At 43.0% G+C, this 27,890-nt stretch overlaps 1 protein-coding gene across 8 annotated transcripts in view; it reads left to right on the top strand.

Moving 5' to 3' along the window:
• LOC123762286 (uncharacterized) overlaps positions 1–3,787 on the top strand; it is a 146,812-nt gene extending 143,025 nt beyond the window's left edge. For 4 of the 8 annotated variants that reach the window (XM_069332855.1, XM_069332856.1, XM_069332853.1 and 1 more), the window contains 3 exons: positions 1,648–1,999; positions 2,336–2,445; positions 2,887–3,787. In XM_069332855.1, the coding sequence (XP_069188956.1) occupies positions 1,648–1,999; positions 2,336–2,398 (415 nt within the window). In that variant the 3' untranslated portion in view covers positions 2,399–2,445; positions 2,887–3,787. Of the gene's footprint in view, positions 1–1,647; positions 2,446–2,886 lie in introns of all 8 variants that reach the window. The other 4 variants (XR_011229864.1, XR_011229866.1, XR_011229865.1 and 1 more) reach the window with 2 other exon arrangements.
• The last annotated feature ends 24,103 nt before the right edge of the window (positions 3,788–27,890 follow it).

Genomic DNA, 27,890 nt, shown 5'->3' with positions numbered 1-27,890 from the left:
GTCTCGCTTACAAGATTCTCTTTTGATTCGTATTACCAATGTTTCTCCTCATATTGTCCCGTCCATGCCCCTGTGGAGGGTCCCCCTTCCCAAATTTTGTACTTCCCTGACCCTCATCACTAAAGCTTTTACCCCTCCTACAATTCTGAAACGCCTTTTCCTTAAGCACTTTTCTTCACACTCACTCCGTTTCCATCTTCACCGATGGCTCTAAGTCTCTTGACGGTGTAGGCTGCTACTGTTTTTCCTGACCACTCTTATGTGTGTCGCCTTCCTCCGGAGGCTAGCATCTTCACAGCAGAACTTTATGCTATTCTCTCTGCTCTTCGTCTCCTGCTTTCTCCTTGTCAATCCTCCTTTGGGGTGGTAGTTGACTCTCGTAGTGCCCTCATGGCTTTAGGGTCACTTTAATCCGGTCCACGCGGTGGTCATAGATTCAACATTGGCTGTTTATTCCCAGTAAATTTAAGTCGGTAGAGTTTTGCTGGGTTCCCAGCCATGTTGTTGTTTCATTAAATGAGCGTGCATGCTGCCACTATGGAAGCTATCCGCACTTGTCCCATCTCCCGTAAAGGTATTCCTTATTCCAGCTTTTACCCAGTCATTCATTCCACCATCCTTGCCTGTTGGCAGGGTTGTTGGTCTTCCGTTACTGGTAACAAACTGCGTACTCTTAGTCATGTCTCTGTGGCCTTCCTCCTACTACCGTAACCGGCAGTGGGAAACGGCTCTGTATTGGCCATACAAGTTTAACTCACGGTCACTTAATGGAGCACCGCCCTGCTCTTTATTGTCCATATTGCATTGTTCCTCTTACGGTCGTTGCACATTCTTGTTGAATGTCCTGACTTCCAGGACGAGCGTGTATCTTGCTTTCCAACCGTCCCTCGCGGTCAATTGTCCATCCATAGAATTTTTGGTGAATCGGTTACTTTTGATATCGTTGGCCTTGTGCGTTTCTGTTCTCGTAATGGCATCCTTGGTGATATTTAGCACCCTCTTATTACTCCGCACGTTTGGTGGTGCTACATAGCCTTCTCGGTTTGGTGCCGCCTTTTGATACTTACTTGTACTATTATATTCCAGAATAATTGGCATATATTTGTTTTAGCAGGCTGTATTAAGTATATATGACTTACTGGATGTGGTTTATTATTTGAGTTCTTTTAAAATTATTTATTTAAATATATTCTAATTGAGTATAAAGTTGCAAGAGAGGTTGTTAAAATTTCTTTGGTATATATATTGACAGGTCTAGTCTGATGACGTACCATGTTACTTTTAGCTCTGGTATGATGTTAGATTATATTAATTATAATTGCTAAAATAAATAAAATACTGTATTGATATGTTTGCATGTAAATTATATTGGAGTAAAAAAATTTTTTTACTTCAGTTTCTTTCTAGGTTCAAAGATGATTTGTTCACTATCACCAGTTTGTAATTAGGAGTGTACTAAACATCCCAATGGCTCCAAATTTGATAGTGTGATCATTGGAACTTAGATAAACTACATGAAATAGTAAAACTTTAAAATGAATATATGTACTACTGAAGGTACTGACTAGTGTTATGGCAAGCAGGATGTGTTAATGGGCACAGTTAAGTTCAAAATTGTGATTAATCTTTTGTGTTAAACCATTGCAGAAGGAAACGAGGCCGACGACAGTTGTTTGGCCCAGAACTGCACGTTTGGTGGCGGGAAGTGAGAGCCAATCAGTCGCCGACCGAGACAAGAGCACGAATAAATGTGGACAGTGTGCTCAGTCCAGCGACAGAAACGGTGCTCGGCTCGCTGTGCACAGACAAGTGCTTCGCTCAGTCCAGGGACATAAACATAAATACGATCACCACAGCAAGCAGTGTATTCGGCGTTTGGAAGAGTCGCCTGAGGGAGACGCGTGGAATTTGTCGACCTTGCATGGGAAGACGACTTAAAATTCATTACGTGGGCAACAGCGCTGGATGGTTCAGAAATATAGTGATTCGGTCTCTATTGGTGCGATATGATACTGACTGGTGACGGCAGTGGATTGACATCTGCACACACTATACATAAAACTAAATATATATATAATTTTTGTTAAAAAATATAGTTAAGGTAGTTTGTCTTGGTAATCATTTCCCCCGAAGATTTGAGGAAATTTATCAAGTGAATTAATGTATAATGACTTATAGTAAATATATAACTTTGGAAATAGAACATTTTCTGTATTTAACTGACATTGTAATTATAAGGTGTGAAGGATAGATGAAATTGTTAATGTAATGTCCATTGAGGTTTGTTGAAGACCTGTTGTGCCCTCTGTAATCCTTTTTGCGCTACCCCTCACAGGATGAGCATGGGGTGCACAATCAACTAGCATCCTCCGGCGGCAACAATGCTGGCCCATCCTGACTGTTTACCTGACGAGAACTGTTCCTGACCAGTACACACGAGACCTCGTAGGTTTTAAATAGTATAATTACCATGTAGACAAATGTTGGAGATTTACCACAGCAAGTGGTTATATACCAATAAAAGTAAATATTCTTACAAACTTTTGAATTTGTGGAATGAAAGTCACATACAACCTATGGGCTCCAGAAATTTTGCCCAACATTCCAGTGTATAAACTAGTCACTGTTTAAACGTACCTATTATGTTTAATAGGTTTAATAGGCACTTTACGTTTAATACATAGGTAGTACCTTCATGAACTATTTTTTCCTCAACATTAGCCATTTCGATAAAACCATCAGAACATCTTAAACACATTTATTCTTCATATCCTGTAGATATTCTTCATATAATGAACTACTGTTTCCCCGACCTCGCTACTAATAGGCAGGGTAGGGGATAGTTCCAAGAGTTTTAAAGTAATTTTTTTTTTTTTTTTGTTGCAGGTTGCGGCATTGAGGAAATAGCTGGTGATTTGTCGATTCGTCATCATTCATAAAGTGACGTAAGAAGTCAATCGGCGAAGAAGATGGTCCATTTTTTCTTGGCAGAAATTGTTCAGTGTGAAAAATTTAGATAGCGAATCTTAATTGAATGGTACTTGTAAATAAATCTTGTATGAGGACCAACATCTTGCTACTAATAAAGGAAATACCTGGTACATATAATTAAAGTATTAGATGTATTGTCTAAAATCAGAGTTAGCGTTTTCACTTTACGTACATGTAAAAAGTATTTATTTTGCCCTATATTAACTTTCTTGCCATGGTGACTTTTGATAATACTTTATTTACCCTGCAAAGATCAATATTTAAATGTCTGAAGTGTTAAATTACTAAAATCTGTAATGTATTAAGTATGGTAGGCACAGTGTAAACAGTGGTTGTTACCAGTAATTATAATTCAATTCTGGGGCCCCTCTAATATTTGAGAGGGCTCCTTGGTGCTGCGTATTGGAAAGCGCTCGTATTAGCATTCTTGGTGATATTTAGCGCCCTCTGATTATCCTGCACATTTGATGGTGCTACATAGCCTTCCCGGTTTGGTGCCTTCTTTTGATAATTACCTTACCTTCAGGTAGTACATTGACCTACATACAAGTAGGCAACATCTACCTACATTAATAGTAGGTACAACAGAAAAGTTACCTACTATTGGTGGCAACACTTGGCTTGCAATGCCAAGTGTTGTAACGCCAAGTGAAACTTGGCTCCCAGTTACAAGCTAGGCGTTACAGCCTAGCTTGTAACTGGGAGCTAAGTTTCAGGTCTGTGTATCCGTTCTATTTTTTCCCCTGTTACCTTGACCCCCCTCCTTGTTGCCCCACGAATCTTCCCATTGTGATAATAAAGAGGTACACGAACAAATTTGTATTGAAATCCCACAAATGTAGAAGTTTTCGTAGGGACGAGTAACAAAGTATATTTGAATAGGCAGAAATGACCTATTTAAATAGGAAAATGTGCAAATTTGCAATAACAGCCCAACAAATGTGGCAGAATTTTCAAAACGGAAAAAGTACCTATTTGAATAGGTCGGACCTATTTGAATAGGTAGGACCTATTTGAATAGGTTGGACCTATTTGAATAGGTAGATTTGGTGTATGGGCAAATTTGCAACAACAGTCCAACAAATGTGTAAGAATTTTCAAAACAGAAAAAGTACCTATTTGAATAGGTCGGACCTATTTGAATAGGTAGGACCTATTTGAATAGGTTGGACCTATTTGAATAGGTAGGACCTATTTGAATAGGTAGATTTGGTGTATGAGCAAATTTGCAACAGTCCAACAAATGTGGAAGAATTTTCAAAACAGAAAAAGTACCTATTTGAATAGGTCGGACCTATTTGAATAGGTCGGACCTATTTGAATAGGTAGGACCTATTTGAATAGGTAGATTTGGTATATGGGCAAATTTGCAACAACAGTGTAAGAATTTTCAAAACAGAAAAAGTACCTATTTGAATAGGTAGGACCTATTTGAATAGGTCGGACCTATTTGAATAGGTCGGACCTATTTGAATAGGTCGGACCTATTTGAATAGGTCGGACCTATTTGAATAGGTCGGACCTATTTGAATAGGTCGGACCTATTTGAATAGGTAGATTTGGTGTATGAGCAAATTTGCAACAGTCCAACAAATGTGGAAGAATTTTCAAAACAGAAAAAGTACCTATTTGAATAGGTCGGACCTATTTGAATAGGTCGGTCCTATTTGAATAGGTAGATTTGGTATATGGGCAAATTTGCAACAACAGTCCAACAAATGTGTAAGAATTTTCAAAACAGAAAAAGTACCTATTTGAATAGGTCGGACCTATTTGAATAGGTAGGACCTATTTGAATAGGTAGGACCTATTTGAATAGGTTGGACCTATTTGAATAGGTAGGACCTATTTGAATAGGTAGATTTGGTGTATGAGCAAATTTGCAACAGTCCAACAAATGTGGAAGAATTTTCAAAACAGAAAAAGTACCTATTTGAATAGGTCGGACCTATTTGAATAGGTAGGACCTATTTGAATAGGTTGGACCTATTTGAATAGGTTGGACCTATTTGAATAGGTAGATTTGGTGTATGAGCAAATTTGCAACAGTCCAACAAATGTGGAAGAATTTTCAAAACAGAAAAAGTACCTATTTGAATAGGTCGGACCTATTTGAATAGGTCGGACCTATTTGAATAGGTAGGACCTATTTGAATAGGTAGATTTGGTATATGGGCAAATTTGCAACAACAGTGTAAGAATTTTCAAAACAGAAAAAGTACCTATTTGAATAGGTAGGACCTATTTGAATAGGTCGGACCTATTTGAATAGGTCGGACCTATTTGAATAGGTCGGACCTATTTGAATAGGTAGATTTGGTGTATGAGCAAATTTGCAACAGTCCAACAAATGTGGAAGAATTTTCAAAACAGAAAAAGTACCTATTTGAATAGGTCGGACCTATTTGAATAGGTCGGTCCTATTTGAATAGGTAGATTTGGTATATGGGCAAATTTGCAACAACAGTCCAACAAATGTGTAAGAATTTTCAAAACAGAAAAAGTACCTATTTGAATAGGTCGGACCTATTTGAATAGGTCGGACCTATTTTAATAGGTAGGACCTATTTGAATAGGTAGATTTGGTATATGGGCAAATTTGCAACAACAGTCCAACAAATGTGTAAGAATTTTCAAAACAGAAAAAAGTGCCTATTTGAATAGGTAGAAATGACCTATTTGAATAGGTGTATGTGCAATTTTGCAATAACAGCCCAACAAATGTGGAATTTTCGAAATAAAAATTTCCTATATGAATAGGCAGGACCTATTTAAATAGGTAGATTAGGTATATGGACAAATTTGCAATAACAGCCCAACGTTAAAGAATATTCATAATAGAAGAATTACCTATTTGAATTGGTAGGCCTTATTTGAATAGGTAGAATAGGCATAGGTGCAAATTTGCAAAACCAATCCAACAAATGTTGAAGATTATTGATCTTCCACAATTAGATGATTAGTTAATTAAAAAGTACCTATATGAATAGGTAGAAATTACATATTTATGTAGGAATATTATACCTATTCATATATGTACATATAAAAATATGTACATAGGTATTTAACCTATTTTAATTGGTATTTTTACATATGCAAACTAGTTACCGTCTATATCTGTGGGAAACTATAATTATCTATAACTAATTTGTACATATACCTATTACATATAATAAAGTAATTTCTACATATTCAAACAGGTACTTTCACTATTTTGAAAATTGTCTTCCACATTTATTGTACTATTATTGCGTATTTGTACATTCTTAAATAGTTACTACCTATGAAATAGGCATACCTTTTATAGGTATACTTTTTAAATACGTATAATATCTACCTATAATATATATTATAGGCAGATAATATTTTATTATTAACTACCTAAATAAGTAGAATGTTCTACCTATTATAAGTAGACTAGGTACATGCAAAAAAATTATTAAATTCCAAAAAATGTAAGACAGTATCTAATTTTTTTAAGAATTTGTAGAAAGCTAAATATATGAAGACACAAAAGACACATGTCAGTAACTAGTGTATAATAAGATTAGGTAAAAAGATACCTAATCGAATAGGTTGAAAATGACCCATTTGAATAGGTAAAAGTATACTTATCTGAATATATAGAATAGTACCTAATTTTTAATAAGTAGAAAAGGTGCATGTAGAAGACTAACAAGTTTATTCTAATAGGTAGAAAAGTACACCCGGATAGAAAGGTACCTATCTGGATACAAAGGTACCTATCTAAATAGAAAGGTACCTATTTCAATAGGTAGGAAGGTAAGGGGAAAGCACCAAACCATTACGACTGCTTAGCACTGGAATTTAGGGTAGGAATGTTGGGGGAGAAGGAATGGTGCCCAACCACTTGGACGGTCGGAGATTGAACGCCGACCTGCACTGCATGAAGCAAGATCGTCGCGCTACCGTCCAACCCAAGTGGTTGAACGTGAATAGGTAGGAAAGCATCTATTCGAAAGGGTCTATAATGCCTGAAAGGGTTTTAGAGAACCTGGCACTGTTGGCAACTATTCCAGTGCCTATATAATGGATCTTCCTCCCAACAGAAAAAATCTTGCACTCACACCATTGCTATTGTCACGACCCTTGAGACTAAATAATGTTCTTCTCCCCACAGTGTAAAGAACAAATAAAAATCTGCCATGCCAATAGGTGTCTAGGGGTATAATTAATCAGTGTATAAAAACGGGAGAACAATATATTTTGCTAAGGGTGACAACTTAACAAGAATTAAATAAATAGTATCCAGAAATATTTATCAGCATGTAATACTATAGAATGCAAGTAATTATTTGAGACCTGAGCACTATCACCAGAATATGGAGTAAGTCATAAATACACTAAAATCGTCTATCCAGATGAATTAATATGTATATGGGCTTAAAACAACAAAAACCAAGAACTTAGCTTAAACACAACTGCACTCGACCGCAGCCGCCACTCTACTGCCCAGGACGTGGTCCGCAGGCCCAACGTCGACTAACCGTCTACCCAAACACCAATTAACGTTCGCATGAACATTGTGAACATTCTATTTACAAAGGTCAGCCCTAAACTCCAACATTATTAACTAAGAGTTGTAATTACCGGTCTCACATTCCTTGAAATATTATGGCTACCACATATAGGAATAAATAAATATAAAACTATAGGCAATTGATATGCTAACAATCGCCCTGGCCATTCCCAAATATTGTCAACCGCCCACACGGCTAATTTCACGTGACATCCACCACTAAAACAAACCTTACACACACTACCCAGCTATCTATGTTATATATATATAATGTATATATATCTATATACACAAATCTTATACAACTGACAGCAATATTTACTTAGAGAAAACAATAATATAATACGAGGTTCGGGAGAATTGGCAGAATCTTAATAAGATTCGTGACATCCCTCCCGTCCCCTAAGAAAAAATGAAATGAACAGAAGGTTATTTCATTTTTTTTTTGTTCGGCTGCATGAGTATAACAGGTCATATAACATGAGAAATGCTTCAACAAAGTACAATGAAATGAAAACTCCCAAATTAACAATATACAAAATTTACAAATATCTTCTGAAGGAAGAACACTACATGTTAAGGCACTGCAACAGGAAATCCTCTGGATAAGGCATCAGCAATAACATTTTGCCTCCCAGGAATATGACGAATTACAATATTGAATTCTTGCAGCAATAATGACCATCTAAGTATTATCTGGTTTTTACACTTCATAGAATTGATAAATGTCAATGGATTATGGTCTGTATATATTATTACTTCATTTCCTGATAAATATGTCTCAAATTTCTTCACCGCAAGTATTAAACAGAGTGCTTCTTTTTCAACTGCAGAGTAATTAAGTTGGGTCTTGTCAAATTTACGGGAGAAATAATAAACAGGATGTTCTAACTCATCCGGTCCTACTTGGAACAAAACAGCACCTGCTCCTACATCGGAAGCGTCTATGTGAAGAATAAAAGGTTTATCATACTGTGGACTAGCTAACACAGGTGAAGTAGAGAGAATTCCTTTCAACTTCTGAAAAGAGTTCTGACACTCCTGCGTCCACTTAAATTTTACCTGTTTCCTTAAGAGATTTGTTATGGGTGCAGCAACAATTGAAAAGTTTTTACAATAACTTCTATAATATGCGCACATTCCCATAAATCTTTGCACCGACTTCTTATTTGTTAGGACTGGGTACTCCACAATTGCCTGAATCTTGTCGTGCAATGGGACTATCCTTCCTTGTCCTACCTCATGCCCTAAATACACTATAGTTCCTTTAGCCCAACTACATTTCTTCATATTGACAGTCAAATTAGCATGTTTTAACACATTAAACAATTTCCTTAAACTAGACATATGATCTACCCAAGTCTGACTGAAAATTACAATGTCATCCAGATATGCCCTACAGTCTGGGACATCCCTTAACAAAGAATTCATTAATTTCTGAAACGTGGCTGGAGCATTCCTTAATCCAAAAGGCATGACATTAAACTCGTAAGCTCCATCAGGAGTGATAAATGCTGTCACTTCCCTTGCAAAATCTGTAAGAGGTATCTGATGATATCCCTTAGATAGGTCCAACTTAGATACAAAGTTAGCCTGACCTATAGTATCTATACAATCTTCCAATAATGGTAAAGGGTAAACATCAACTACAGTTACCTGGTTGAGTTTTCTATAATCCACTACTAATCTCCACTTATTTTCTGGTTTTGGTACTAACAGACATGGCGAACTCCAGGAACTCTGACTGGGTCTGATGAATCCATGTCGAAGAAGATAATCAACCTCCTCTTGGATGATACGACGTTTCACGGGTGTCACTCGATAAGGGCGCAGCCGAATTAGAGTCACATTTGTCAGGGTGATATCATGCGTAATGAGAGGAGTCTGAGTGGGGACCTCCCCAAACAAGCTAGAAGACGCCTCCAGAAGGTCCTGGAACTCCGTTCTCTCCTTATCCTGCAAATGACTCAATTCTTCCCCGGAACTACTGGAATTAAATAAACAAATATTACCATCTTCCTCAGCAACACTCGACTCTTCAGGAATTACCTCCTCAGCCACACAACAAGCCACAATACTAGGCCCACAATAAGCCTTCAACCGGTTTACATGTACACTCATGGTCTATTTTCTGCTTGGGATGGCAAACCTTGTAAGTCACTTCTCCAAGACGTTTTAATACTTGATATGGTCCTGCAAATTTGTTGGACATAGACGTACCCATACGAGGCTTCAAGACCAATACCAAATCTCCTGGCTCAAAAACTCTGAGTTTGGCCTTGAATCTCTAGTCATGCTTCTGCTTCATTACTTCTTGTTGTTCACCTAGATGTCGTAAGGCCAACTCCCTCGTTCTGGACAGCTTGCTCTTGACATCCGTCAGATAACGCTCACTCTGCCTGGCTGTAACATCTCCTAACAATTTCTCATATAACATCTTTAAAGGTCCTCTCACCTGATGTCCGAAAACCAGCTCGAATGGAGAACAGCCTAGTGCACTGTGCAGTCCGTCTCTGGCAGCAAATAAAACAAATGGCAGATTATCATCCCAATGCCTGGGTGAATCTTCCCCAGTTGCCTTCAACATTTGCTTGAGAGTTTGGTGGAACCGCTCGATTCCCCCTTGACTCTGAGGATGGTAAGGACTGGAAAAATTGTGCTTTATACCAAAAGTATTACAGAAGTGGGTAAAAGTGGTGGAACAAAAATTACTCCCATTATCAGTTTGAATTGTACGGGGCATACCAAATAGTGAGAAAAATCGTTCCAACTGTCTTATAATGGTAGAAGCTCTAATGTTCCGTAAAGCATATTCTTCAGGGAACCTGGTGGTCATACATAAAATTGTGAATATATACATATTTCCGGATTTGGTACGGGGTAAAGGTCCGACACAATCCAGTACCACATGAGTAAAAGGCTCCTCTGGCACTACAATAGGGTATAATGGTGCTCGTGGCACAGTTTGATTAGGCTTACCAATAGTTTGACACACAACACAATTGTGGCAATATCTGACAACATCCTTTTTAAGTTTTGGCCAATAAAAAAGTTTACAGATCTTATGATACATACTGGTAATGCCTTGATGGCCTCCCATCAGGTCATCATGGGCAGCTTGCAATACAATCATCTGATGTCGTACCTAGTAGCCAGAACGCACTTGTCAGCCTACTATGCAAGGCCCGAATTGCCTAATAAGCCAAGTTTTCATGAATTAATTGTTTTTCGACTACCTAACCTACCTAACCTAACCTAACCTAACATTTTCGGCTACCTAACCTAACCTAACCTATAAAGATAGATTAGGTTAGGTTAGGTAGGGTTGGTTAGGTTCGGTCATATATCTACGTTAATTTTAATTCCAATAAAATAAAATTGACCTCATACATAATGAAATGGGTAGCTTTATCATTTCATAAGAAAAAAATTAGAGAAAATATATTAATTCATGAAAACTTGGCTTATTAGGCCAATCGGGCCTTGCATAGTAGGCTGAAAAGTGCGTTCTGGCTACTAGGTACGACATATATATATATATATATATATATATATATATATATATATATATATATATATATATATATTTATATTTATAGTATATATATAGTGTATATATATATATATAGTATATTTATAGTATATATATAGTGTATATATATATATATATATATATATATATATATATATATATATATATATATATATATATATATATATATATATATATATATATATGTCGTACCTAGTAGCCAGAATGCACTTCTCAGCCTACTATGCAAGGCCCGATTTGCCTAATAAGCCAAGTTTTCCTGAATTAATATATTTTCTCTATTTTTTTTCTTATGAAATGATAAAGCTACCCATTTCATTATGTATGAGGTCAACTTTTTTTTATTGGAGTTAAAATTAACGTAGATATATGACCGAACCTAACCAAACCTACCTAACCTAACCTAATCTATCTTTATAGGTTAGGTTCAGTTAGGTAGCCGAAAAAGTTAGGTTAGGTTAGGTTAGGTAGGTTAGGTAGTCGAAAAACAATTATTTCATGAAAACGTGGCTTATTAGGCAAATCGGGCCTTGCATATTAGGCTGAGAAGTGCGTTCTGGCTACTAGGTACGACATATATATATATATATATATATATATATATATATATATATATATATATATATATATATATATATATATATATATATATATATATGTCGTACCTAGTAGCCAGAACGCACTTCTCAGCCTACTATGCAAGGCACGATTTGCCTTATAAGCCAAGTTTTCATGAATTAATTGTTTTTCGACTACCTAACCTACCCAACCTAACCTAACCTAACTTTTTCGGCTACCTAACCTAACCTAACCTATAATGATAGGTTAGGTTAGGTTAGGTAGGGTTGGTTAGGTTCGGTCATATATCTACGTTAATTTTAACTCCAATAAAAAAAAATTGACCTCATACATAATGAAATGGGTAGCTTTATCATTTCATAAGAAAAAAATTTGAGAAAATTTAATAATTCAGGAAAACTTGGCTTATTAGGCAAATCGGGCCCTGCATATTAGGCTGAGAAGTGCGTTCTGGCTACTAGGTACGACATATATATATATATATATATATATATATATATATATATATATATATATATATTATATATATATATATATATATATATATATATATATATATATATATATATATATATATATATATATGTCGTACCTAGTAGCCAGAACTCACTTCTCAGCCTACTATTCAAGGCCCAATTTGCCTAATAAGCCAAGTTTTCCTGAATTAATATATTTACTATAATTTTTTTCTTATAAAATGATAAAGCAACCCTTTTCTCTATGTATGAGGTCAATTTTTTTTTATTGGAGTTAAAATTAACGTAGATATATGACCAAACCTAACCAACCCTACCTAACCTAACCTAACCTATATTTATAGGAAAGGTTAGGTTAGGTAGCCAAAAAAAGCTAGGTTAGGTTAGGTAGCCAAAAAAAGCTAGGTTAGGTTAGGTAGGTTAGGTAGACGAAAAAACATTAATTCATGAAAACTTGGCTTATTAGGCAAATCGGGCCTTGAATAGTAGGCTGAGAAGTGCGTTCTGGCTATTAGGTACGACATATATATATATATATATATATATATATATATATATATATAATGTAAAGTATACATATATAGTGTATATATATATATATATATATATATATATATATATATATATATATATATATATATATATATATATATATATATATATATATAGTATATATGTCGTACCTAGTAGCCAGAACGCACTTCTCAGCCTACTATGCAAGGCCCGATTTGCCTAATAAGCCAAGTTTTCATGAATTAATTGTTTTTCGACTACCTAACCTACCTAACCTAACCTAACTTTTTCGGCTACCTAAATTAACCTAATCTATAAAGATTAGGTTAGGATAAAGTTAGGTTAGGTAGGGTTGGTTAGGTTCAGTCATATATCTACGTTAATTTTAACTCCAATAAAAAAAATTGACCTCATACATAATGAATTGGGTAGCTTTATCATTTCATAAGAAAAAATTAAAGAAAATATATTAATTCATGAAAACTTGGCTTATTAGGCAAATCGGGCCTTGCATAGTAGGCTGAGAAGTGCGTTCTGGCTACTAGGTACGACATTATATATATATATATATATATATATATATATATATATATATATATATATATATATATATATATATATATATATATATATATATAGTATATATATATATATATATAGTATATATATATATATATATAGTATATATATATAGTCTTGTGTTAAAAGTTTATTTTCACCTCATCCAAAACTATTGTAACATGTCACTTCACCCAAATGTAGGTATAAAAACTCGAAAGATGTTTAAGCTCTATTCAGTTAAAGTTGTGTGTGTGTAAACTAAAGTCTTTGAAAATGTAATAAGTTTTACGAAACGCGCTCAAGTGTCACGTCAGACTAGAAATAAAAATGAATTTTGGAGAATTGATCTTTGAATTACCATCAACAGTGAAAAGAAACATAAGAAAGATGGAGAAAATTCGTGTTAGAATTATTAATCTTACTTTTTCGGTCATATTTAATAATATATGTCTACAGGAAAGACTGCTACTATATATATAGTAGACATATATATATATATATATATAGTAGACATATATATATATATATATATATATATATATATATATATATATATATATATATATATATATATATATATATATATATATATAATGTCTACTATATATATATATTTATATTTATATTGTGCCTAGTAGCCAGAATGTCGTACAAGGCCTACTATGAAAGGCCTGATTTGCCTAATAAGCCAAGATTTCCTGATTTTATATTTTCAATATTTTCTCATGATATGATAAAGCTATCTATTTCATTATGTATAGCTATCCCCCTTATTATGATGCTTTAGCTATCCAAGGAGGAACTGTGTGTGTGTTTACCTAAGTGTAGTTACAGGACGAGAGCTATGCTCGTGGTGTCCCGTCTTCCCAGTACTCTTTGTCATATAACGCTTTGAAACTATCCCCAGTTTGCAAACTGTATGTAGTAATTAAGTGATTGTAACCTATCCGCCGCTGCCCACTGGATGGGGGGCGGTGTGCAGGACAAACATATCAATTATGACACTAGCTCTTCACATTTGTCAGTTGCTTAATTTAGAAACTGTACTTGTGGTCGATCTCGAACCCATTGTTCATGTGACGACTTATATTGAATTTTGTAACTAGCTCATCAACATTGTAACTTGCTTAGCTAAATGAATTGTGGGGTTCAGTCCCTGAGCCCATTATGTGCCTCTGTAACCCTTGCCACTACCGCCCACAAGATGGGTATGGGGTGCATAATAAATGAACTAAACTAAAACTAACTGTGTGTGTGTCTACTCACCTATTTGTGTTTGCGGGGGTTGAGCTCTGGCTCTTTGGTCCCGCCTCTCAACTGTTAATCAACTGTTTTTTATTGTTTTCTATTTTTGTGCAGGGATATTCGTGCGCGGGCCCTAAGCCTCTGGCTGGCCCACTAAAATCAATTGGTGTACAGGTTCCTGAGCCTATTGGGCTCTATCATATCTACACTGGAAACTGTATGGAGTCAGCCTCCACCACATCACTACCTAATGCATTCCGTTTATCAACCACTCTCACACTAAAAATAACAAAGGTATTTCTAATATCTCTGTGGCTCATTTGGGCACTCAATTTCCATCCGTGTCCCCTACTGAGTGTGCCCCCTGTGTTAAATAGTCTGTCTTCATCTACCCTATCAATTCCTTTGAAAATCTTGTATGTGGTGATCATGTCCCATCTAACTCTTCTGTCCGTATACACAATGTATGCACACACACCCCACAATGTGTGTGTGTGTGTGTGTGTGTACTGTACATCCACTTGTGGGTACGTTCTGTAACTCCTTATTTCCCACATCCCCTTCACCCTGGTGTAAGATGACTCATCCCTTGAGCAAAAAGACTCATCCATTCATCGTGTAACATCATCACTCACCTCATATAGGGTAATTCATCTCCCTGAGCACCAGGCCTCACATTCCCCAGCGACAAGTGATTCATCCTCGGTAACTTGAGTCTTACTCACGGGTAACATGAGTATCCACACACTACCCTCATGAGGAAAATGAATGTACCTTTGAGTAGGAGTAATAACAACCCATTGTGTACCTACACCCACCGCTGAGTAAGACAACACGAGTCCTTAAGAAGATTTACTCCTTGAGTAAGACAAATTAACTTCAAGATAACAATGAGCTCAACCGCCTTGAGGGCTAGTTAGCCTCTTGAGGGAATCACAGTTTTTTATCGCAAACACACAAACGGCCTCGCGGCTGAGTGGACACCGCTCTGGGGTCCTAGTCCTAAGGGTCCGGGTTCCATCCCCGGCAGAGGCAGAAACAAGTGGGCAGAGTTTCTTTCCCCCTTGTGCCCCTGTGTACCTAGCAGTACGTAAGCACGTGAGAGCTAGACAGCTGCTACGGGCGGCTTCCTGGGAGATTATATGTGCGTGTGTGAGAGAGTGGTATAAATATATGTAGTAGAAAAATAATAAATACAATTAGTAAGTACACACGCGTACCTAAAAAAAATACACAACTAGAAAAGTTGAAAAATATACAACAAAGCTCGATCCTGAGCCAGGAGAATTGAGGTATGAAAAAGACTGAGATAACTGGACTACACTACTGCAGGAAGAAGGAACAGGGCAGACATGATCAAGACCTACACGATACTAAGGGTGACTGACAAAGTACATATAGAAACAATGCTCATACTAAGGAGCAATACAACGAAAAAACATATTTGGATACTTGACATACAGACCAGTCGCGGATGCCAGAAAGAACTTTTTCAGTCTTGGTAAATAAGTGGACCGGACTAGATGAGGAAGTTGTCGAGTCTAATTCGATGTATAATTGTATACGTAACTATGTTATGGAAAACGAATGACATGAGTGCGCTATATGACATTTGACATTGAAATTGAAATAAGTTTATTGAGGTAAAATACACACAAAGGTATGAGGTAGCTCAAGCTATTCTCACCCCGTTCAGTACATCGTGTTAATACATACATAGACACACATCACAAGCAATAAACGTATTACCAAACATTCTGAGAGATAAACATTCAACATTTGTTCATGAGTACGCTGTTCCACCCCCTCCCTCCTGTTCCCTCTACCAAACTGGTTATCTCCTTCCTCCTTTCCTCTCACGCCGCCTCCTCCCCTTCTCTCTCTCTCTCCCCTCCTCCACCGTCCTCTGCCGCCAAAGCCTCCTTATCCGCCCACACTAAACAGGCCAAAGTAACAACATAAAACAGTGACCTTCCCATAGTGGCATCATGCACCTCCTCCACCTCACCAGCCCGCCTCCTTAACACCTCCTTCAACTCCTCACTCTAAGGATAATATTACCTATACAACCACACTTACTATATATTACCATTTTAAAGAATGAAGAACAATTTTTATTTACATTACTTCTAAGCTGCATCACTTATGAACTTGTGTGGCAGTGCACAGTAGAAAGTTGTTTTCACATATCCATACATTAAAACATTGAGTGTAACTATGATATATATGTGCTTCAGCCTACAATTTAGACCTATTGTCTTGTGTATGACCCTCTGTCCTGCGTGACAGTGAATACCAGCATTATCCTCAATTTAATAAGACTATCAAAATCCTCAGATTACGCAAAATTGTAATTAATTTTATCAATAAAGATGTTAATAATAATAAATTACGAACTTGTGTCTGTATATATTCTTCTACAACGAGTCTGGGACCAAGACACTCGCTCCCTCTCACGTAACCGAACAGTGTTGAGGGAAGGTGTGGGGAGGGGAACGGATGGGGAGGCGGTTAGAGGGAAGGGGGGGAAGGTAGGGTACGAGTGGGAGAGGGTGCAAGGCGCCGTTCGTAACGAGGCGGGGCTAGTAATCCGGATCCAGACGCGTGACTATCAAGAACGGGATGGCGTGGTGGCCAATATTAACAGTGTGATTAATGTCTCTACTTGGGCTGTTGGGAATGGTGAGGCGGGGGGGTGTAATGGAGTCGGTGTGGCGGGGGTGCGGCGGCTGTGGTGGTGGTGCGGCGGCTGTGGTGGTGGTGTGGCGGCTGTGGTGGTGGTGTGGCGGCTGTGGTGGTGGTGGTGGTGCGGCGGCTGTGGTGGGGGTGCGGCGGCTGTGGTGGTGGTGTGGCGGCTGTGGTGGAGGTGCGGCGGCTGTGGTGGTGGTGTGGCGGCTGTGGTGGTGGTGTGGTGGTGGTGGTGGTGTGGCGGCTGTGGTGGTGGTGGTGTGGCGGCTGTGGTGGTGGTGGTGCGGCGGCTGTGGTGGGGGTGCGGCGGCTGTGGTGGTGGTGTGGCGGCTGTGGTGGTGGTGTGGCGGCTGTGGTGGTGGTGGTGCGGCGGCTGTGGTGGGGGTGCGGCGGCTGTGGTGGTGGTGGTGTGGCGGCTGTGGTGGTGGTGTGGCGGCTGTGGTGGTGGTGTGGCGGCTGTGGTGGTGGTGTGGTGGTGGTGGTGGTGTGGCGGCTGTGGTGGTGGTGGTGCGGCGGCTGTGGTGGTGGTGTGGCGGCTGTGGTGGTGGTGGTGTGGCGGCTGTGGTGGTGGTGTGGTGGTGGTGGTGGTGTGGCGGCTGTGGTGGTGGTGGTGTGGCGGCTGTGGTGGTGGTGGTGTGGCGGCTGTGGTGGTGGTGTGGCGGCGGCTGTGGTGGTGGTGTGGCGGCTGTGGTGGTGGTGGTGTGGCGGCTGTGGTGGTGGTGTGGTGGTGGTGGTGGTGTGGCGGCTGTGGTGGTGGGGGTGTGGCGGCTGTGGTGGTGGTGTGGTGGTGGTGGTGGTGTGGCGGCTGTGGTGGTGGTGGTGTGGCGGCTGTGGTGGTGGTGGTGTGGCGGCTGTGGTGGTGGTGTGGCGGCGGCTGTGGTGGTGGTGTGGCGGCTGTGGTGGTGGTGGTGTGGCGGCTGTGGTGGTGGTGGTGCGGCGGCTGTGGTGGTGGTGGTGTGGCGGCTGTGGTGGTGGTGGTGCGGCGGCTGTGGTGGTGGTGTGGCGGCTGTGGTGGTGGTGTGGCGGCTGTGGTGGTGGTGTGGCGGCTGTGGTGGTGGTGTGGCGGCTGTGGTGGTGGTGGTGTGGCGGCTGTGGTGGGGGTGCGGCGGCTGTGGTGCTGGTGGTGTGGCGGCTGTGGTGGTGGTGGTGCGGCGGCTGTGGTGGAGGTGCGGCGGCTGTGGTGGGGGTGCGGCGGCTGTGGTGGAGGTGCGGCGGCTGTGGTGGGGGTGCGGCGGCTGTAGTGGTGGTGCGGCGGCTGTGGTGGGGGTGCGGCGGCTGTGGTGGGGGTGCGGCGGCTGTGGTGGGGGTGCGGCAGCTGTGGTGGAGGTGCGGCGGCTGTGGTGGAGGTGCGGCAGCTGTGGTGGAGGTGCGGCGGCTGTGGTGGGGGTGCGGCGGCTGTGGTGGAGGTGCGGCGGCTGTGGTGGGGGTGCGGCGGCTGTGGTGGTGGTGCGGCGGCTGTGGTGGTGGTGCGGCGGCTGTGGTGGGGGTGCGGCGGCTGTGGTGGAGGTGCGGCGGCTGTGGTGGTGGTGCGGCGGCTGTGGTGGGGGTGCGGCGGCTGTGGTGGGGGTGCGGCAGCTGTGGTGGAGGTGCGGCGGCTGTGGTGGTCGAGGTGGTGGAAATAAACAACCCCGTAGTGCTTCCTACCTCATAAACCACTTAATAATTGCATACAAGACCACCAGGACCGAGGAAAGATGTACATGTTTCGTAAGATGAATACTAGCCCGGCTCCAGGGTAACACCATGTCACACAAAGGCTTGGCAACACCCTCTACATACAAGGAAAAATACCTTGTATTTCTATAGTTCTCATTACGATCATTTTCATGCCTTCGTCAAACGGTGAGCTGCAAGTACCGACAGTTTGGGTGATCAGAGACTTATAGCTAGTAAAGGTGGCCAGGAGGGAGAGGGGACGTAGGAGAAAATGGTCCTTATGACTACTAAGCGGTAAGACCAAGAAAACATAGTTGACATTTCAAGTCCACAGAGGTACTGGATGAATTATTCCAGACGGAATGGCCCAATGGCTCGCAAGATGGGGTGAGGAGATGGAAAGGGAGGGGGAGGATGGGAGGGGGAGGGAGAGGATGGGACAGGGAGAGAGGGAGGGAGAAACGGTAACGGAAGAGGACAGCAAATAGAAGATTTAGATGCGAACGAAATTTAGAGGAAATGTAAGTTTGACTGAAAAAGGACACTGCAAAGGGAACTTAGAAAACAGTCACTCTCTCTCTCTCTCGCGCGTGCACATAAACACACACACACACACACACACACACACACACACACACACACACACACACACACACACACACACACACACACACACACATATACACACACAGGGGGGTCAGAAAGAGGGGGGTTGATATCACGCCAGACCTGTCTCCTGAAGCCAATATCAAGAGGATAACATCAGCAGCATATGCCAGGTTGGCTAACATAAGAACGACATTTAGAAACTTGTGTAAGGAATCATTCAGAACTTTGTATACCACATATGTCAGACCAATCCTGGAGTATGCGGCTCCAGCATAGAGTCCATATCTAGTCAATCATAAGACTAAACTGGAAAAGGTTCAAAGGTTTGCCACCAGACTAGTACCCGAGCTGAGAGGTATGAGCTACGAGGAGAGACTACGGGAATTATACCTCACGTCGCTCGAAGACAGAAGCGTTAGGGAGAACATGATCACCACATACAAGATTCTCAAAGGAATTGATAAGGTAAATAAAGGCTATTTAACACAAGGGGAACACGCACTAGGGGACACAGGTGGAAATTGAGTGCCCAAATGAGCCACAGAGATATTTAAAAGAACTTTTTTAATGTCAGAGTGGTTGACAAATGGAATGCATTAGGAAGTGATGTGGTGGAGGCTGACTCCATACACAGTTTCAAGTGTAGATATGATAAGAGCCCAGTAGACTCAGGAACCTGTACATCAGTTGATTGACAGTTGACAGGCAGGACCAAAGAGCCAAAGCTCAACCCCCTCAAGCACAACTAGGTGAATACAACTAGGTAAGTACACACACACACACACACACACAAATTAGGTGAGTAAACAGTTCGGGATTACCAGTGGGGAGGTAGGAAAGCTTTTGCTAGAGTTGAATGTGACAAAGGCTACAGGCCTGGATGGAATATCGCCATGGATACTTAAGGAAGGAGCAGAAGCACTGTGCCTGCCACTCTCCATGGTGTATAACAAATCACTGGTAACAGGTGAACTGCAAAAAATTTGGAAGATGGCTAATAGAGTCCCGATATGCAAGAAGTGGAATAGACAGGAGGCACTGAACTACAGGCCAGTGTCCCTAACTTGCATACTATGCAAGTTGATGGAGAAGATTGTGCGAAAAAAAGCTAGTGGAACACGTAAAGCGGTTAGAACTATAAAGACAACATCAGCACGAGTTCAGGGATGGCAAGTCATGCCTCACAGGATTAATTGAATTCTACGACCAGGCAAGAAAGAGAGGGGTGGGTAGACTGCATATTTTTGGATTGCCAGAAAGCCTTTGACACAGTACCACACAAGAAACTAGTGCAGAAGCTGGAGATGCAGGCAGGAGTGAAAGGGAAGGTACTCCATTGTATAAAGGAGTACCTAAGCAACAGAAGACAGCGAGTCACTCTGAGGGGGGAGGTCTCAGAGTGGTGAGGCGTCACCAGTGGAGTCCCTCAGGGATCAATCCTTGGACCTATACTGTTCCTGATATATGTAAATAATCTCCCAGAAGAAATAGACTCGTTCCTCTCATCGTTTGCTGATGACGCAACAATTATGAGGAGGATTAAGACAGAGGAAGATAGAATGAGGTTACAAGATGACCTAGACAAACTGAAGGAATGGTCCGGCAAATGGCATCTAAAGCTCAACCCAAGTAAATGTAAGGTAATGAAACAAAACTGTGGAAACAGGTGGCCAGATACAAGATACCGAATGAGAGATGAAGTCCTTCATGAAACGGACAGAGAAAGATCTAGCAGTTGATATCACGCCAAAATCTGTCTCCTGAAGCCCACATCTAAAGAATAACATCGGCGGCGTTTGCAAGACTGGCTATTATCAGAACTGCCTTCAGGAACCCGTGTAAGAAATCCTTCAGGACCTTCTATACCCCATATGTTATATCAATCTTGGAGTATGCGGCCCCAGCATGGAGCCCGTACCTTGTCAAGCACAAGACGCATCTGGAAACAGTTCAGAGGTATGCCACTAGACTAGTCCCAGAACTAAGAGGCATGAGTTGCGAGGAAAGGCTGCGAGAAATGCACGTCACGACACTGGAACACAGAAGAGTGAGGGGAGACATGATCACTACCTACAAAATTCTCAGAGGAATTGACAGGGGTAGATAAGGATAAACTGTTTAACACTGGTGGGACACGAACAAGGGCACACAGGTGGAGACTGAGTACCCACATGAGACACAGAGACGTTAGAAAGAACTTTTTCAGGGTCAAAGAAATTAACAGTAGTTTGGCAATCTCCATGGTGTAGTGGTAAGACACTCGCGTGGCGTTTCGCGAGCGCTTTGTCCTGGGTTTGAATCCTGGCCGGGGAGGATTTACTGGGCGCAAATCCTTAACTGTAGCCTCTGTTTAACGCAACAGTAAAATAGGTACCTGGTTGTAACAACGATTCTTCGCGGGGGGTCGTATTCCAGGGAACATAGGATTAAGGACTAGCCCGAAACGCTACGCGTGCTAGTGCCTGTACAAGAATGTAAAAAAAAAAAAAACCCTGTTGGAATGCATTAAACAGTGATGTGGTGGAGGCTGACTCCATACACAGTTTCAATTGCAGATATGATTGAGCCCAATAGGCTCAGGAACCTGTACACCTGTTGAGAGACGGAACCAAAGAGCCAAAGTTCAACCCCCGCAAGCACAACTAGGTGAGTACACGGAGTTAAACCACACGTGGCTGCTCAAGGATAATATAATTTAGATCATAATAAACCATATGATCAGGAACACAACTCCCAGGGCAATATACACAACACACAACTGTAAACAATCTGGCGTGTGTGGCACAACAAGGAGGACAAAACAAGATCGAAACAAACTTCACGAATGAACCACAGACAAATTCTAATTTATTTTCTCAGTAGCAAACAATTGGAACGAGCTGAGAATGGCCACAGTAAAGAGCTTCAAACACAGCTTCAAGTGTGAGTCGGAATCGAAGAACTGAAGCTCAACCCCCCTGCACGTACCATCAGGCCAGCGCAACACTCTAACTACACATTACCAACTGCCTTAACAAAAATAATAATCTCCAGGGATTAAAACTGTGGACGGACAACAGATCACAGTCCACACCCGTCTCTACGGGTCGTGGGAGAGACTGAGGCGTCTCTACGGGTCGTGGGAGAGACTGAGGCGTCTCTACGGGTCGTGGGAGAGACGGGAGGCGTCTCTACGGGTCGTGGGAGAGACTGAGGCGTCTCTACGGGTCGTGGGAGAGACTGAGGCGTCTCTACGGATCGTGGGAGAGACTGAGGCGTCTCTACGGGTCGTGGGAGAGACGGGAGGCGTCTCTACGGGTCGTGGGAGAGACTGAGGCGTCTCTACGGGTCGTGGGAGAGACGGGAGGCGTCTCTACGGGTCGTGGGAGACTGAGGCGTCTCTACGGGTCGTGGGAGAGACTGAGGCGTCTCTACGGGTCGTGGGAGAGACTGAGGCGTCTCTACGGGTCGTGGGAGAGACTGAGGCGTCTCTACGGGTCGTGGGAGAGACGGGAGGCGTCTCTACGGGTCGTGGGAGAAACTGAGGCGTCTCTACGGGTCGTGGGAGAGACTGAGGCGTCTCTACGGGTCGTGGGAGAGACTGAGGCGTCTCTACGGGTCGTGGGAGAGACTGAGGCGTCTCTACGGGTCGTGGGAGAGACTGAGGCGTCTCTACGGGTCGTGGGAGACTGAGGCGTCTCTACGGGTCGTGGGAGAGACTGAGGCGTCTCTACGGGTCGTGGGAGAGACTGAGGCGTCTCTACGGGTAGTGGGAGAGACTGAGGCGTCTCTACGGGTCGTGGGAGAGACTGAGGCGTCTCTACGGGTCGTGGGAGAGACTGAGGCGTCTCTACGGGTCGTGGGAGACTGAGGCGTCTCTACGGGTCGTGGGAGACTGAGGCGTCTCTACGGGTCGTGGGAGACTGAGGCGTCTCTACGGGTCGTGGGAGACTGAGGCGTCTCTATGGGTCGTGGGAGAGACTGAGGCGTCTCTACGGGTCGTGGGAGAGACTGAGGCGTCTCTACGGGTCGTGGGAGAGACTGAGGCGTCTCTACGGGTCGTGGGAGAGACTGAGGTGTCTCTACGGGTCGTGGGAGAGACTGAGGTGTCTTTACGGGTCGTGGGAGAGACTGAGGCGTCTCTACGGGTCGTGGGAGAGACTGAGGCGTCTCTACGGGTCGTGGGAGAGACTGAGGCGTCTCTACGGGTCGTGGGAGAGACTGAGGTGTCTCTACGGGTCGTGGGAGAGACTGAGGCGTCTCTACGGGTCGTGGGAGAGACTGAGGCGTCTCTACGGGTCGTGGGAGAGACTGAGGCGTCTCTACGGGTCGTGGGAGAGACTGAGGCGTCTCTACGGGTCGTGGGAGAGACTGAGGCGTCTCTACGGGTCGTGGGAGGGACTGAGGCGTCTCTACGGGTCGTGGGAGAGACTGAGGCGTCTCTACGGGTCGTGGGAGAGACTGAGGCGTCTCTACGGGTCGTGGGAGAGACTGAGGCGTCTCTACGGGTCGTGGGAGAGACTGAGGTGTCTCTACGGGTCGTGGTAGAGACCGAGGCGTCTCTACGGGTCGTGGGAGGGACTAAAGACATCTCTACGTGCCGTGGGAGAGACTGAGACGTCTCGCTCCCTCACTCTCCAGTCTCCTGGACGGCGCTAACTAACCAATTTCATGTTGACAAGGTTGGTTAGTTCTTGCCAGGAGGAGTGTCCTTCCTGCCCGCTGGTCACATCTCCATTATATCTCTTATTTGACAGTTTCTCCAGCGATTTCTCTGGATTTTCTATGAGTTTTGATATTTAATGTTTATTATCATTGAGTGTTCACTTTATGCCTTACTTTGGGGTCATGGTTAAGGGGCCGAGCGCCAGCATAAACAACAGAACACAGTGGCCGAGCGCTAGCATAAACAACAGAACACAGTGGCCGAGCACCAGCATAAACAACAGAACACAGTGGCCGAGCGCCAGCATAAACAACAGAACACAGTGGCCGAGCGCCAGCATAAACAACAGAACACAGTGGCCGAGCGCCAGCATAAACAACAACACAGTGGCCGAGCGCCAGCATAAACAACAACACAGTGGCCGAGCGCCAGCATAAACAACAGACACAGTGGCCGAGCGCCAGCATAAACAACAGAACACAGTGGCCGAGCGCCACCATAAACAACAGAACACAGTGGCCGAGCGCCAGCATAAACAACAGAACACAGTGGCCGAGCGCCAGCATAAACAACAGAACACAGTGGCCGAGCGCCAGCATAAACAACAGAACACAGTGGCCGAGCGCCAACATAAACAACAGTAAACAAAAACAATGCCAAAAGCTAAAATGTTCTAACAAAAACTCTGTTAACACCCAAAAAAAAAACCCGAACGAGTAAAATATCAGCGACAAAAACCACAAAATTACTACAAAATAATTACAGAACAATGACAAAAAAAACATCAGAGCTTTTATTAGCAAAAAATAAAAACTTGCAGTTTTTTTTTTTATCCCCAAATGCATGACCTTTATATTCAGTCATTGCAAAAATATTCTGGACGGGCCCTGGTGTTCACAAGGACCGGCCATGCTCGGATGTCCGATATCATACCACTTATCCGGACACGTTTTCGGAACCAATACTTCCAATATTCCTAGACGAATATACGATATCGGACCACTACCGTCGCTCGCAGGAAATCATCTAAGAAAGTCAATGTAACAAAAGAGAGAGTGTGTGTGTGTGTGTGTGTGTGTGTGTGTGTGTGTGTGTGTGTGTATGTGTGTATGTGTGTGTGTGTGTGTGTGTGTGTGTGTGTGTGTGTGTGTGTGTGTGTGTGTGTGTGTGTGTGTGTGTGTGTGTGTGTGTTACCGAGATGTTACCTAGATGTACATGCAGATTATTCCTTCAGCTCCTAAGCCCCGTCTTTCCAAGCATCGAGTGGTTAAAACAATGACTTGATACACGTCACTCATCATCCTCACCACCGCCGCTCTGAATGAGAGGCCGCCTCATCAACTATAATTTTAAAATTTAAACTTAAATTTTGCCCCGAGGGGCGAGTTTATTGGGCAGCGTCACTCATCCTGTGAGTGGACATACCGCCATAGTGATAGTATTGGGCAGCGCCACTCATCCTGTGAGTGGACACACCGCCATAGTGACAGTATTGGGCAGCGCCACTCATCCTGTGAGTGGACACACCGCCATAGTGACAGTATTGGGCAGCGCCACTCATCCTGTGAGTGGACACACCGCCATAGTGACAGTATTGGGCAGCGCCACTCATCCTGTGAGTGGTCACACCGCCATAGTGACAGTATTGGGCAGCGCCACTCATAATGTGAGTGGACACACCGCCATAGTGACAGTATTGGGCAGCGCCACTCATCTTGTGAGTGGACACACCGCCATAGTGACAGTATTGGGCAGCGCCACTCATCCTGTGAGTGGTCACACCGCCATAGTGACAGTATTGGGCAGCGCCACTCATCTTGTGAGTGGACACACCGCCATAGTGACAGTATTGGGCAGCGCCACTCATCTTGTGAGTGGACACACCGCCATAGTGACAGTATTGGGCAGCGCCACTCATCCTGTGAGTGGACACACCGCCATAGTGACAGTATTGGGCAGCGCCACTCATCTTGTGAGTGGACACACCGCCATAGTGACAGTATTGGGCAGCGCCACTCATCTTGTGAGTGGACACACCGCCATAGTGACAGTATTGGGCAGCGCCACTCATCCTGTGAGTGGACACACCGCCATAGTGACAGTATTGGGCAGCATCACTCATCCTGTGAGTGGACACACCGCCATAGTGACAGTATTGGGCAGCGTCACTCATCCTGTGAATGGACACACCGCCATAGTGACAGTATTGGACAGCGTCACTCATCCTGTGAATGGACACACCGCCATAGTGACAGTATTGGACAGCGTCACTCATCCTGTGAGTGGACACACCGCCATAGTGATAGTATTGGGCAGCGCCACTCATCCTGTGAGTGGACACACCGCCATAGTGACAGTATTGGGCAGCGCCACTCATCCTGTGAGTGGACACACCGCCATAGTGACAGTATTGGGCAGCGCCACTCATCCTGTGAGTGGACACACCACCATAGCAGCATGTACAACACTCCCCAATAGGAAGAAAACCCGCTGGGTTGTTCATCCTGTCACTTGTACCCAGACACAGCTGGGACTTACTTAACTGTCTCAAGTGAACTATTAACACACTCATCATCTTACAACTCTCCAAGATAACCTCCCTGACATTCCTGACTCATTTGCGTCTACAATTTTCACCGCTGCCCCCCCCCCCCCTCCCCCATCTCTCTTTCCGCTATTACCCATTTTGAACTTTTGCTTCTTTGTCCATTTTGACCAATCCCATTAGACTGCTGAAAGTTGGTGTCGCGCCCCTACTCCCGTGGCCCTTCAGCGTAATGAGGCCCAGTTTCCTGTACACTGGAGGTCGGGTCCCACACTTGAAGGGCTGTCAAGGCTTTCTTGTCTACAGACCTCAGTGCTAACCGAATATTTGTCAGTTTGGCAGGTGTTATCCTGGTGATGTTGGTCTCCGATATCTGGGGTTATGTTATACGGGAGCCGGTCGGCCGAGCGGACAGCACGCTGGACTTGTGATCCTGTGGTCCTGGGTTCGATCCCAGGCGCCGGCGAGAAACAATGGGCAGAGTTTCTTTCACCCTATGCCCCTGTTACCTAGCAGTAAAATAGGTACCTGGGTGTTAGTCAGCTGTCACGGGCTGCTTCCTGGGGGTGGAGGCCTGGTCGAGGACCGGGCCGCGGGGACACTAAAAAGCCCCGAAATCATCTCAAGATAACCTTCTCCCCGTGTAGAATCGATCAAACATTCGAGGCACTGCAGCCGCTGGGTTATCTTGAGGTTATCTTGAGATAATTTCGGGGCTTAGTGTCCCGGCGACCCGGTCCTTGACCAGGCCTCCACATACAGGAAGCAGCCTGTGACAGCTGACTAACTCCCAGGTACCTATTAACTGCTAGGTAACAGGAGCATCAAGGTGAAAAGAAACTCCGCCCATTGTTTCTCGCCGGCGCCCGGGATCGAACCCGGGACCACAGGATCACGCGTCCAGTGTTCTGTTCGTTCAGCCACCGGCTCCCCCTACCTGTCACATAATTTCCACGTGAAGGGGAAGTATATATATATATATATATATATATATATATATATATATATATATATATATATATATATATATATATATATATATATATATATATATTATATGTTATTAAATATGACCGAAAAAGTAAGATTAATAATTCTAACACTTACAGAATAAAAAAATCTTACTTTTTCGGTCATATTTAATAATATATGTCTACAGGAAAGACTGAGAAAGAGAGAGAGAGAGAGAGAGAGAGAGAGAGAGAGAGAGAGAGAGAGAGAGAGAGAGAGAGAGAGAGAGAGAGAGAGAGAGAGAGAGAGAGAGAGAGAGTGGATACGCATGGAGAGGG

The sequence above is a fragment of the Procambarus clarkii genome, chromosome 28 (assembly GCF_040958095.1).
Source record: "Procambarus clarkii isolate CNS0578487 chromosome 28, FALCON_Pclarkii_2.0, whole genome shotgun sequence".
Lineage (NCBI taxonomy): Eukaryota > Metazoa > Arthropoda > Malacostraca > Decapoda > Cambaridae > Procambarus > Procambarus clarkii.
The sequence above is the reverse complement of the archived record's forward strand: the minus strand, read 5'-3'. Positions and strand labels throughout refer to the sequence as shown.